This window comes from Leucoraja erinacea, chromosome 8, assembly GCF_028641065.1.
Source record: "Leucoraja erinacea ecotype New England chromosome 8, Leri_hhj_1, whole genome shotgun sequence".
Taxonomy (NCBI): Eukaryota; Metazoa; Chordata; class Chondrichthyes; order Rajiformes; family Rajidae; genus Leucoraja; species Leucoraja erinaceus.
In genome coordinates, this window is record NC_073384.1 from 38,368,799 (window position 1) to 38,383,721 (window position 14,923).

Below are 14,923 nucleotides of genomic sequence, written 5' to 3' on the forward strand. Positions count from 1 at the left end.
CAAATAGCAGGAATAGGTCAATAACAAAGTAGATAGACGCATATAAAAGTATGATCTATTGCTTCCTCTGGCAGCTAATTCCGCATACAGACTATCCCTGTGAATAAGTTGCCCCTGAGGTGCTTCTTAAATATTTCCCCTCTCACCCAAGTCTATGTCTTCTAGTTTTAGAAGACTAGAAGAGCACCAAGCTGAGCACCAAGGCAAATTAGTTGTATATGTACATATTCGGCCAATAAACTTATTCATTCATACTCTGGGAAAGAAACTATGAGCATTCACTTTATCAATACCCCTCATGACTTTGAATACTTCAATAAGGTCTCCTCTCAGTGTTCCACACTCCATAGAAAAAAAGTTCCAGCCTCTCCATATAACTCAAGCTCATGTCTATGCAAGACCCTAGTGAATCTTTTCTGCATCCTTTCCAACTTAATGACATCCTTCCAAATGATAGTGTAGCACACCACTGGTTAGAGGACTATCAGAAAAACAACCCAAGAAAAACTACCCTGTGATTCCTTCCTGAAGGGTCTTGACCTGAAACGTCACCAATTCTTTCTCTCCAGACATGCTGCCTGTCCTGCTGTTACTCCAGCTTTTTTTTTGTCTATCTTCTATTCTTTCCGTAAAGTCAATTTTGAATCCAAACAGCGAGCTCACCTTAAAATTCTATGTGATCTAACCTTCCAGAGCAGCCTTCTTTAAGTCCATATAGACAATGTCCACTCCTCTGCCCTCATAATTCCTCTTTGTAACTTCTTCAAAAAACTCTCCCAGATTCATGAGACATGACTTCCCACACACAAAGCCACGTTGACTTACTCTAATCAGTCCCCCTCCCTCCCCTGCAAACTTTCAATCTGAAGAAGGATCCCAACCCGAAGTGTCGCCTATACATGTTCTCCAAAAATGCTGCCTGACTCGCCGAGTTACTCCAGAATTTCATATGTATAAAGACTGGATAGACTCGGTTTGTACTCGCTAGAATTTAGAAGATTGAGGGGGGATCTTATAGAAACTTACAAAATTCTTAAGGGGTTGGACAGGCTAGATGCAGGAAGATTGTTCCCGATGTTGGGGAAGTCCAGAACAAGGGGTCACAGTTTAAGGATAAGGGGGAAATCTTTTTGGGCCGAGATGAGGAAAACTTTTTTCACAAGTGGTGAATCTCTGGAATTCTCTCCCACAGAAGGTAGTTGAGGCCAGTTCATTGGCTATATTTAAGAGGGAGTTAGATGTGGCCCTTGTGGCTAAAGGGATCAGGGGGTATGGAGAGAAGGCAGGTACAGGATACTGAGTTGGATGATCAGCCATGATCATATTGAATGGCGGTGCAGGCTCGATGGGCCGAATGGCCTACTCCTGCACCTATTTTCTATGTTTCTATGTTTATGTCTATCTCAGATCAGGCAGCATCAATGGAGAACATGGATTGGTGACATTTCAGATTTCGACCGAGTTACTCTAGAATTTTGTGTCCTTACTTTCCTTCTGTCCTTTTTAGTTTAGTTGCCATTCCTTGCTTTCTAGACTGCGTCCTATTTTAAAAGATGAACATTACATGCAGAAAATGCACAGAGAAAGATGTAAATACGGACGATGGGGACAATGCAAGTTCACGGAAGCCTCATCAACACCACGTTAATGTGAAGTTTTGTTCGCTCGCTGTCGGCGCTTTGCAGGCGGGCACTCGCGTCCTGCCCGGCGCATGAGAACAGAGCTAAGAACAGCGGTGAAAAGGACTTGCTGGCGGCGGACTGAATGGCATGGCCCAGCCTGGCCCGGCCCGGCCCTGCTGCCCAGACCTCGGGTCTCCAACACCACGCCTCACACACGGGCCGATCCGGTCGCCTGACCAAACGCTTGTGCGCGCGCCCCCCGCCCACTCGCTCGCTCCCGGGACGCTGCCCCCAACACTCACAGCTCCATGACAGCAGCGAATCTCCGGACCTGCCAACCGCCACCTCACAACCGCCCGCGCGTGACGTCAGGCGCGAGGAGCCTGCGCTCGTCACCTGGCGGCGGCAGCGCTTCAGGTGGACGGCCCAGCCCGGCCCTCAGGTAGGCAGGTAGGTAGGTAGGCAGGCGGGTAGGCGGGTAGGCGGGCAGGCGGGCAGGCGGTGCAGAGAGGCTGGTTGGTCGGACCCTAGTCACTGTTACCGTCACTCAGAAGTGGTAATGGAAATTCTCCAGTCATCTGACACCCTTGAGTCAGGGACAGTTTCTTCCAATCCTATCTTTTATCAGCCAACTGTGAACATTACCCCATCACCAGCTAGAGAGCGGCCCTGACCTACCATCCACCTCATTGGAGACCCTTGGACTATCTTTAATTGGACTTTATCTTACACTAAACGTTATTCCCTTTATCCTGCATCTGTACGTTGTGCACAGGTGGATGGTAATCATGTATAGACTACCCACTGACTGGATAGCATGAAACAAAAAAAGCAGTTCACTGTAGCTGGGTACACATGACAATAAACTAAACTAAACTCTTCTATCCATGTTCTCCAGAGATGCCGCCTGACCTGCTCAGTTACTCCAGCACTTTGTGTGGTTTTCTTTTGTTAACCAGCATCTCTGCAGTCCCTTGTTCAGCAAAAATCTCTGTCAGGGCCCCGGCTATCTCCACCTGCCTTGCTTCCCATAGCAACCTGGAATATATCTCAACTACCCATGGGGATTGATCAACCCCCTTAATGACATCTGATTTTTGTCGCTCTCAAATCTGATTTACTCCAGACCTCTCCCTGAACTCACTATCTTCCACATCCTTTCATGAATACAGATGAGGTCTTTGATGAATACTGACGAGGTGTCTCCCCTCCATCTCAGCACTGACGACCTAATTTCTTTATTCAATACCACTTGGACTCTGTTGCTCCTCTTAAAATGAAAAAGTCTAAGCCTAAAGGCTGGCCCTGGCTCAATGACACCACCGGAGCCCTAAGAAGAGAGTGCAGAAAATCTCTGAGAGTACAATGCCCTGTGGACAGTAACATCGGGAGCTCGCAGGTCCCTGGTGGGAGACCGCTTTTCGGGAGCTCCCGCAACGGCAACTTCGCCCGCCCAAATCGAGGGGTTTAAATCGACCCGGAGCAGGGCCTTACATCGCGCGGCTTAAACCAAAGATCCTAGAGGAGCAAGATAGACCACTCCTCCGAAATCCAATGGACTGACGTGTAGTACGTGACGGAACGTCACGGCCGCCATTTCTTAATGCGACACGCGACTTCCGGTATGCCACCCGCTGTGATCCAAAGCAAAGATTATAGAGCTCCTCTATAATCTTTGATCCAAAGCAAAGATCCTCGAGTATCTTGTAGCGGGAACAGCCCCCTCCTTTGCGTAGTTTCCCTTGCATTGTATTGTGCAGTTTCCCTTGTATTGCTTTAACACACACTGCACAAAATTAAATTTAACGTATATATATTTTATATATTTATATGAATGTGTGTCTGTGTGTGAGAGGCAAGTTAGAGATAATAAAGTTTATTCTCATGGATCAGAAGCAACTTTGATTTAAATAATCACTATTAATTTATTTGTCTTGTAAGATGATATACATAAACCATAAAGGCAATTATATATATAATTATATAGTAATAATATATATATGCATATATATATATATATTTATACACACATATATATACACATACATATATACACACATACATATATACACATACATACATACACGTATACACATACATATGCACACATACAAATACACACATACATATGGATACATTTATATGCATACATACACACATATAAACATATATATACATACATATATACACACATATACATATACATGCATATATACACATACATGCATATATACACATATATATTTATACATATGATCATTTTCCAACGATCAATAGATTTATGATCAGTTCCTGTGGATTGGAGGATAGCTAATGCTATCCCACTTTTCAAGAAAGGAGCGAGAGAGAAAACGGGGAATTACAGACCAGTTAGCCTGACTTTGGTGGTGTGAAAGATGCTGGAGTCAATTATTAAATATGTAATAATGGGGTATTTGGATAGCAGTAAAAGGATTAGTCCAAGTCAACATGGATTTATGATTTTACAATGCATTTAAGCCTCTTCCATTTTTATGAGATGCATTCCTGTAATATGTAGGAAGTTTATTGTAACCTAGTGCTACATGCCTGAACAATGGATGATATATCACTTAAATGCAATTGTTTTCAGTTGTGTGGAGAGACCTGTATATTGAAGATGCTTTTTGCCTCTAATATGTCAATTTACCTTAAATGTAGAAGAGTTTATTAAAATCTTCTTACAAAGACCATTAAGTATTTTCTTTCTATCCTCTTTTGGACCCAAGGCATAGCAGAGCTGCCAACTCTCACGAAGAGGTAAGGGAGGGAGAGATGGAAGGGAGGGAGAGAGGGAGGGGAGGAAGATCGAGAGAAGAGAGGGGGAGAGAGAGAGAGAGCGAGAGAAGATAGGGAGAGATGGAGAGAAGAGAGGGGAGAGAGAGATCGAGAGAAGAGAGGGGAGCGAGGGGAGAGAGAGATCGAGAGAAGAGAGGGGAGAGAGAAATCGTGAGAAGGGAGGGAGAAGGGGGACAGGGAGAAGGGGGGAGAAGGGGGAGAGGGAGAAGGGGGAGAGGGAGAGTGGAACGATAGCACATTATAACGCGCAGCCGTCCCATTCCGACCAAAGATTATAGAGCAGAGCTCCACTAGTATCTTTGATTGCGGCCGCCGCCACCGAACCCCCCGGCCCACCATTGCACCCAAAGATGATAGAGCAGAGTTGTATAATATTTGATTGCACCCTTCTTCACGGCGGGCTTGTGATCTTTGCTTGTGATGCCTTGACAATTCGAGGGATATAATGGGTAACAGCCGCCCATTCTCGGACTTGAATCTGAGCTTGAAAAATCTACTGGTCACTGGACCTAATGTGTCCCGCGGGCCATATTGTGGAGACCAATCCCTTACAAGAACAAAACCAAAAACGTTAAAATTGTCTTTATTATTATGGTAAGTAAAGATCTATTAAAAATAAGTCTAATAACTTTCTAATGTACCGACAAACCCAGTTTCCCAATGGCCGTTGATGGGAGAACAGAAAATAACATTTTCACGACAGAATATCGACTGAAAATAATAAAAATATTTTCTCACCTTTCTTTTTTATTGGGGAACCTAAAGAATGACAGGTCGGGTTGTTTAGATTTACGATTAGAACAATTGATAGCAGAGCAGTGAGATGAAGATTTAGATAAGGACGCCATGACAGTGTGGGGGAAGCCCAATAAAATGCCTCAAAATATGGCGTCGACGATCACACACGTGATACTACGCGTTTTTCGAGGAGTGGTCTATCTTGCTCCTCTATAATCTTTGGCTTAAACGGCCGCGGGACTTACCATCGCCCACCAGGAGCTCTGACATAAAGAGCCTCGATCAGCTCGATGCAGCAGTTTGACTGCTTGACTGAGGGAGAAGAATAAAGAACAGAGAACAGGGAAGAGATAAGACTATTGTCTTCCATCACAGTGAGGAGGTGTTTGGAGATTCACTGTGATGGATGTTTGTGTGGAATTGTGTTAATTGTGTGTTTTGTTTTTTTGCTGTTATGGCTGCAGGAACAAAATTTTGTTTGAACCTTGTATGTTTAAATTACAATAAATGGCATTCTATTCTATTTGCTGTTCTATTTAGCATCTTGCTCACATCGCCTGTCTCCTCACATAGATTACCCCTTAGGTCCCTAAGGAGAACCACTCTTTTCCTAGTTACCATCTTGCTCCCGATATACTTATAGAATGTCCTTGATCCCAGTTGCCTGTACCTGTCATATGATTCATTTTCATAGTCTGTGGGCCGAGCATCAAAAATGTGTCTAGAAATCAACATTCATGACCCATGTCTCGGAACTACATGAAATTTTGCACAATTTAGATAAAATATAATTGAGAAGGTAGTCGTAACTCGTCAGTGCCAAAAGTTGCACATTAATTAATTAAACTAATTAGAAAATGGAGGAGTGTTCAAGAAGGAACTGCAGATGCTGGAAGATCGATGGTACACAAAAATGCTGGCGAAACTCAGCGGGTGCAGCAGCATCTATGGAGCGAAGGAAATAGGCGATGTTTCGGGCCGAAACCCTTCTTCGGCCCGAAACGTCGCCTATTTCCTTCGCTCCATAGAAGCTGCTGCACCCGCTAAGAAAATGGAGGAGGACTGGCCAAATTTTGTGCCTTCCACCACAATGACGAATGCTGTGGTGGATGTTTGTGTTAAATTTTTATTGTGTATTGTGTGTTCTTTATCATTGTACCGCTGCTGGCAAATTCATTTCACTTGCACTTTATGTGCAATGTGACAAATAAAACCTTATAGTATTGTATTGTAAAATGAGATCAAAAAAGTAAGCGCCATCTAGTGTCCAATGCCCATATTACACCATGGGGAGCCTATTTCTGTGTTGCAGTCTGTTTAAACTTTATATTATTATACCATCTATATATAATATATATATGACTTGTGAATATGAATGTAATCATATATAATTATGTCTAATTATCAAGTAAGATCATGACAGCTTTTGGTTCGCTGTGCTTTGATTTCTGAGAGAACGCCGCCACCTATGGCCGTCATTTTTGGCCACCTCGCTCAGAGCCCTCCTCCGCCTGCCTGGACTGGAGGATTTTCCCATCAATGAAAAATCAGAGAGATATTAATGTTTTTAAAATGTTTGCCATTCTCTCTGCTGCCTCTGCTGGTAGGAGGGAGGAGGGGGCTATAAAACCAGGAAGTGGTGCGCCTCACTCATCTCTGCAAGATGGAGGAAGCCAGCGGGTCACGTCGCTCTGAGCTCTGAATAACACTGAACACATGTCTACTCAACTGTGAGTGCCCTTAATGTGGTTTGAAAATGAAAATATGGTTGGTTTGAAGTAAAAAGGCACTGCATGCACTGCATAACTTTATAAGGATAAATCCTTGAAAAACAAAATTATCAACAAGGTTAGCATTACCTTTATCCTTGGAAACCTTGTTATTGCTATTGATGTAATGAGGAGGCAGCCATGATCCCAGAGACCTCGCTGCCTAGCGACCATAAATCAAAGCGCGGTCAATTTGCTCCCAACCTCAATGTCAAACGTGCATTGATTGGACAATTATTACTCGGAAAATTGGAAGTTTTTGTCATATTTAAACAAAATGTGCAGGTTTTGTTCTTCACGAGTTTCAGGTATGATTTATATAATATGTTAAAAATTCAGATAGTTCCGTGAGTTGAGTCACGAACCTGAACGAAAAAGCTCCTCGGCCCGCAGCCTATCATAGACACACAATGTTGGAGTAACTCAGCGGGTCAGGCCACATCTCTGGAGAAATGGTGAAGTTTTGGGTCGGAATCATTCTTAAGACTGAAAGATAGAAACGGCCAGAACAAATCTATCTTTCATCTATCTTTCAGTCTGAAGAAGGGTTCCGACCCGAAACATCACCTATTCCTTTTCTCCAGAAATGCTGCCTGACCCGCTGAGTTACTCCAGCATTTTGTATCTATCTTCGGTATAAATCACCATCAGCAGTTTCTTCCTATACATATAACTCCCTTTATTCCCTTGATCAAACAATCAATCAATACAATACAATCAGTTTTATTCGTCACATTGCACATAAAGTGCAAGTGAAATGAATTTGCCAGCAGCGGTACAATGAGAAAGAACACACAAAAACACAATAACATTTTAACACAAACATCCACCACAGCATTCATCACTGTGGTGGAAGGCACAAAATCTGGCCAGTCCTCCTCCATTTCCCCCCGTGGTCGGGACCTCAACCCTCCGCAGTCGCCGCTGCGGGCGTCCAGATGATAAAAGTCAAGGTAAGTCCTGAATCGGTGCCTCCCCCACCCGAGACCGCGGCTTCAGATTGGTGTAGGCCGCAGGCCAGCGGTCGGTGAACCTTCATTCACCAGTGTCTGCAGCTCCGTGGAGCTGCAGACCTACCTCCGTGGAGCTGCGGAGCTGCGGAGCTGCGGACCTACCTCCGTGGAGCTGGCCAGCTTAGGAGCGTGAAGAGCTGCGGTGGCGCGCTGCTGCGACCCGACTCCGGTGGATGGTGACACCGGGAGCTCGCGGGTCCCTGGTGGGAGACTGCTTCACGGGGCACCGGGGGGCAATGGCGACTTCTCCCGCCCGAATTGCGGGGTGGAGAGTGACATGGAGTGGGGCCTTACAAAGACCTGGGGCAGGGCCTTACATTGCCCGGCGTGGCTTTGAGTGGCCGCGGACTTGCTAGCGCCCGCCGGGGGCTTTGACCTCGACTTTGGGAGAGGAATGGAGAGCAGGGGAGAGACAAGACTTTGCCTTCCATCACAGTGAGGAGGAGACTCACTGTGATGGATGTTTGTGTAAATTGTGTTGGTGTGTGTCTTGGTTCTTTTCTTGTATGGCTGCAGAAACCAAATTTTGTTTGAACCTCATGTGAGGTTCAAATGACAAATAAAAGGTATTGTATTATTGTATTGTCATCTAACGTTCCCTAATCATATCATCCTTGCCTTTCACACTTCTCAAATGTGCTGGCCCCAAACTCTTGCTGATTCTCTTTGAAATATTTCCACGTCAACTGTCTTTTTATCCACAAACATCTTCTCTCAATCTACTTCTGCAAGGTCCTCTTGTGCTTTTGAAATTGGCCGTCTCCCAGTTTAACTCATCGACCAACCTTAATCCTTTCCAAAACGACCTTGAAATTTTCAGAATTATGGTCAATGTTTCCATAGATGTGGACTGTGAGCATTTACTTTATCCGTGCCCCTCATGATCTTATACACCTCACTAAAGTCACCCCTCAGCCTCCTATGCTCCAAAGAGAAAAGTCCCAGCCTATCCAACATCTCTCTATAACTCAAGCCCTCAAGTTCAGGTCAGATCCTGTTGAATCTCCTCTGCACCGTACCAAATTAATTATCCTTAATGATCTGCCTCATGAGGCAGAGATAGTCTTGTGGACCTTTCTGCCTTGTGTGGCAACCAGTTCTCCATTATGATAGGACTAGCTGCAGGGCTGCAAGAAACTAGGTGCAGTAATGGAGAAATTGGTTGGGAGTGGTGGTGAATGTGCAGCCTGAGCAGATGCAGAACATTACATATTTTAAACACATTTACTCCTGTATAAAACACAAATGAGCATTTAGAGTCATTGAGTGATACAGCGTGGAAACAGGTCCTTCGGCCCAACTTGCCCACACTGGCCAACGTGTCCCAGCTGCATTAGTCCCACATGCCCACATTTGGTCCATATCTCTCCAAACCTGTCATATCCATGTACTTGTCTAACTGATTCTTAAGTGTTGGGATAGTCCCAGCCTCACCAACTTCCTCTGGCAGCTTGATCTATACACCCACCACCCTTTGTGTGAAAACATTACCCCTCAGATTCCTATTAAATCTCTTCCCCTTCACCTTAAACCTATGTCCTCTAGGAATGATTTGAAGTCACGTCATTCCTCAGATGCCAAGATTTAACTAAGATCTGTTTAATCGGAGCTAGCATGAGGGATTGCACTTTGGAGGTAAAGGGTTAACAGTATTGCGGGATCTTGGGGTCCAAATCCACAGCTTCCTGAAAGTGGCTTCACAAATAAATCGAGTGGGAAAGAAGATGATCAGCCATGATCACATTGAATGGCGGTGCAGGCTTGAAGGGCCGAATGGCCTACTCCTGCACCTATTTTCGATGTTTCTATGTATGCTATGCTTGCCTTCATGGGTCATGGCATTGTATGAGTCAGTAAGTCTTGTTGAGCTTTATAGGACTTTGGTAAGGCCGCATTTGCAGTATTGTGTGCAGTTCTGGTCTCCCCATCAAAGGATGTGTTGGCTTTGGAGAGGGTGCAGTAGAGGTTTACCAGCAGACTGCCTGGATTAGAGAGTATCTCTATACTTATAAAATTCTGATCTTGGATGTGTGCGTATTTGTGTGATATTCGTGTGCGTTTCACATCTCCTCGAAAACACGACGCGCTAATGGTGAAACTTTTACATATTCCGATAGAGATTTACGCCATGAAGTCAAAAAGTGCCTTGGCTGAAATTTTCATGCATTATGATGAAAATGTTCAAAAATTTCAAATAATTTAGAAAATAAACGAGCTGCTGACGTCACAATGGGTCTGCTAGCGCAGGCTGAGCATTGTTTTCCACGCGCTGCGAGTTACGTCACCCCCCCCCCCCCCCCGACTCAGTCAAGTGGAGACCTGATAAAACGAAATGAAAGAGTAGAGTCAGAACCAGGTTTGAAATGTCAATGACTAGACACCATAACTTTAAGATCAGAGGGGGAAAGTTTAAAAGAAAAAAAGTTGTGCAAGGGAAGATTAAGGGAATTTCTTTTACACTAAAAGTGTTGGGTGCCTGGCACCAGAGTTGGTGGTAGAAGCAGATACGATAGTGGCATTAATAGGCTTTTAGATAGACACATGGATATGCAGGGAATGGAGGGATATGAATCACATGCAGGCAGGGATGATTCATTTAGCTTGGTATTATATTTGGCATGAACATTGTGGGCCAAAGGGCCTGTCCTGCGCTCTACTGTTCGATGTTCTATATTTGTTAGTTTGTTTTTAATGATCCATTTCATTACTGCCAATTCATAAATTATTCATGATCCACGATTTATTTCTCCGTTCTTTAACAACCACAGCAACGGCAATTGCAACGATATTTTCAAGCATATTCAGGAAGAAATGCGCCATACATATAACATATATATAAAAGATAAACTGCATAACATTGGGCCTGGTGAGATAAGGGATAAATGATTGGCAGACTTTTATGCTCAAGTACATCTTGCTTGGAATTTATGCTGTTGTCTTCTTAAATATACACAGTGTAACCATTCTGTTCATTATAATTCCACGGGGAGGTTAGGCCCAAATGGGTCGCAGCTTCATCACTGCTGAATTACTCTGAAATCAAAGCCTATTGGGAACCTTCATTTATATTATTTTTTACAGCAATCCGCAGTCACCTATTTCAATGCTGTGTTTCCAATGCAGTGGGTGGAAAATGCTGCAGTTTGCCTCACCCTCTATGTATATCTGCCAACGTCAGACTTGCAGACAGGCTCCATTATTGACCTCGAAAGAACAGCTTGGTATCTTTCAAGGACAGTTAAATATAATATCTTTCCTACCTATAGTACCGATCATCTTTGTAGGGAGTCAGTTCATCCTTTAAATCCATGTAAGCACCTTTCACCTTCTTGTAGAAATATTTTAGTTCTTTGTAGAGGGGATTTTCAAAGGAAGGATATTCTGCATCCATAGCTTGCTGGTTCTAGTGTGGCAACAATCCTCGTTCAGTTTTTATAACCTCTGGAAACAATGAATATGAAGTCATCAGGATCCAAGGAAACATCGTTTTATTCTTTGTGATGAAAGCAGATCAGCTGACCTTTTGTTCAGAAGAGACGATGTTGGGTGGTAAAACACATAGAGCCATCTGTGCATCAATGAGACGCAGGCTGCAGTTCAGCAGCTCAGTGATACACACAGTGAATAGGCAACTTAACCCTTTCCCTCCATCATTACCTCACTGCCTGTCCAAAAGAAGCACTTCAATTTATCTCTGAGAGATCGGTATTTGAAGTGCAAGTATGACATTTTCATCTTGCTAAATGAAAATTGTTCCACATTACAGACTGAGATTTTCATCTCACTAAAAGTCCTGTATCTTTAAAAAAAAAACCTACATTTTAATATTATATGTCCAGTAGAAGTTGTAATCATTATGAATTCCCAGGGATTAGAAGTTTTGGAATAAAGATTCTTTATTCGCAGCAAAACAGGTTCAAGGTGATCCTACCTCAAATCATATCTTCCCATCTGCACCCTATTCCACAGAGGCCTCTCTCTCCATGATTCGTTAGTTCATTCACCCCTCCCTCTCCTCAGGCACTTTTCCAAACAATTCATAAGGTCAAAAGGATAATAGAATTAGGCCATTCAGCCCATCGTCTATTCCGCCATTCGATCATGGCTGATCTATCTCTCCCTCCTAACCCCATTCTCCTGCCTTCTCCCCATAACGTCTGACACCTGTACTAATCAACTTAACCAAGAAGGGTAGACGGTCAGAATCTTTTTACCAGGGTGTCAAAGACTGTTTAAAGGGCTGCCTTCTGTGTGGGGCAAGTTTTCTTCGCAAAGAGTGAGTGCCTGCAACACGCAGTCAGAGATGGTACTGGAAACAGATAATGGTGCTTAAGAGAGGCACATGGATATGCAGGAAATGGAGGGACATGGATCATATGCAGGCACAGATTAGTTCAACTCAGCTTCATGCACAGATCAACATAGACATATGAGCTGAAGGACCTGTTCCTGTGCTGTATGTTTTCTTGTTCTGAACTACAGGTGATGCAACACTTCTCACAACACCTCCTCTCTCACCTCCACAGGGACCACAACAGCAACTTCCAGGTGATAGAGGTTTATTGTAGTCCAGATAGCTGTGGGAGTCAGTGGATTTGTGGTAAATGTCAGTGAATCTCTCTCCACCAATCAGGAACCTAAATAGCCCTTCCAAGTGAGACAGAGATTCACCTGCACCTCCTCCAACCTTGTCTATTGCATTCACTGCCCTCGACATCACATCCTCTACATCTGTGATACCAAAAGTAGACTAGGTGACCTTTCTGCTGGGCATATGCGTTCTGTTAACATGGCCACCTGGGGCTCCTGGTTGCAAACCATTTTAATTACCCTTCCCATTCCCACACTATCTGTCCCTGGCCTCCTTCACTGCCAGGGAGAGGCCAAACGCAGATGTGGGAAACAGACTAGGTGGATAGCACCTCTGTATAGTAACTGATTCTGATTCTTTCATATATTAACTCCCAGCTGAGGAACTAATCTCTTGTGCAGCATCCGCGTGTGTGGCTAATAACCAAGTGATGGTCCAAAATGTGGAAACGCTTTCTCCCGTTCACCCCATCCCATGCCAGGTACTTCCTCATAAAAGTCACCAATCTGACAGAAACAATGTCCATTCCACAAATTCACATCAGCTCTGCTTGGCAATAAATCAGCTCCCTGAACATAATAATAGGCTGGAGTAGAGTCAGAGTGATTAATCAAAGGAAAATCTGGAGCTCTTTGAGGATGTGACTGGTGTCACTTGAATTCTCTGCTCTTGTAAACTCAGTTACTAGGATCATTCAGGCTATAAAATGAAAACACACAAAACTGTAGATTCAAATCTGCCCTACATTATCTTCACTTCCTCCTTCCAATGACCCCAAGTCCTTTCAAGTGAAGCAAGTGGTTTTGCTTCGGGTTTTTTTTTTAGAGATACGGCATGTGGATCTTTGATGATAAGTCTGACATCTTGAGGTATTGCTTCCTGCAGATCCCTTTGATGGTGGGGAGGTCAGTATATGTGATGGACTGGGCAATATCCACCACTTTCTGTCGTCTCCTTCATTAGTGGGTATTCGAGTTATCAAACCAGGCCGGTTATGCAACCAGTCAGGATACTCTCTGCCGTACATCTGTAGAAGCCTGGTGGGGTATTCGGCCACATGCTAAATCTCCTCAAACCTTATAGGAATTGGTGAGCTTTCTTTGTGTCAATGCTGGGTGCAAAACAAATCAAGTGATGTGCACGCCAGGAAATTGAAATTGATATACTCCAACACCATTCCTTTGATGAAGACAGTTCCATGGATACCCACCCAGCTTTCTCTTCCTGGTAAACAATCCTCTACTTGATCTTGCTGACGCTCTGAGTAAGATTGTAGTTCTGGCACCATTCAATCAGATTATCAATCTCCCCCCCTGTACTCCATAAACCCACAACCCTCTTTGGAAAAAGCCATCTCTTAGCTTCCTATTAAATCTTTCCCTACTTTCCTTAATCCTATGCTCTATTCTTGATTCCCCTATCCTGTGAAAAAGGCTGTGTATTCACCCTATCTATTCCCTTCATGATTTTATACACGTCTATTGGATCACGCTCATCCTCCTGCATTCCAAGAAAAAAAAGTTGTGTGTGCAGTTCTGGTCACCCAGCAATAGGAAGGTTGTTATTAAATTGGAAAGGATGCAATAGAGATTCATCAGAATGTGAAGTAAAATATAAAGTGCTTGAAGAACTCAGCATCTGTGGAGGGAATGGATAGGTGATGTTTTGGGTCGGGAGATTTCCAGTTCCTCGACCATGATCTGACACAGACTCACTACCACAGCCACGTGTGTTTCCTCAACACTTGCCTGTGCTGCCAAATTCAACATGGCTTCCACTTCAATTTCCAGGTCCTTCTGTTCAGGCCCAACCAGAATCTAAGGTACCAATCTAGAAGGGTTCTGACTCAAAACGTTGCTTATGTATTCCCTCCACAGCTGCTGCCTGACCCGTTGTGTTGCAAAGGGAAAGGTACAGTTCTCAGCATTATAGAGCATCAGTTCCAGAGACAAAGTCCAATGTCCACAATGGGGGTAAAGGTAAATCAGACAATACCCTAGCTTATGGAAAGTCCGTTTCAGAAGCATGATAACAAAGGGAAAGAATATGTTCAAGAATCTGGTGTTGAAACCTCTGTAACTTCTGACTGACAGGAGCAGGTAGGGGAAGGAATGACTGCGACAGGACATATTTTATTATAATATAAAGCCTTCTCTGTTGCTGCTCCGGCACTCTGGAACACCTTGCCGTTGCACATCAGACAGGCCCCCTCACTGTCCATCTTCAAATCCAGTGTTAAAACACATTTGTACTCCCTGACTTTTGACCATGCCTGAGACTTTGCTTCTGTTTTTGGTGTTTTTTAATGTTTCTTTATTTTACATATCTTTTCCTACTATTTCTTTTGATTGTTATTATTGGTAGGCGGCGCGG

The 14,923-nt window shown here is 43.8% G+C and overlaps 1 protein-coding gene across 4 annotated transcripts in view; it reads right to left on the reverse strand.

The window, feature by feature from the left end:
* Window positions 1-11,505, reverse strand: part of tmem181 (transmembrane protein 181) — a 53,789-nt gene extending 42,284 nt beyond the window's left edge. Inside the window, exon 1 of one of the 4 annotated variants that reach the window (XM_055639516.1) lies at window positions 11,220-11,505. In XM_055639516.1, the coding sequence (XP_055495491.1) occupies window positions 11,220-11,350 (131 nt within the window). In that variant the 5' untranslated portion in view covers window positions 11,351-11,505. Of the gene's footprint in view, window positions 1-1,487; window positions 1,867-1,924; window positions 2,064-11,219 lie in introns of those variants that run through there. The other 3 variants (XM_055639518.1, XM_055639519.1, XM_055639517.1) reach the window with 3 other exon arrangements.
* Window positions 11,506-14,923: the final 3,418 nt, after the last annotated feature.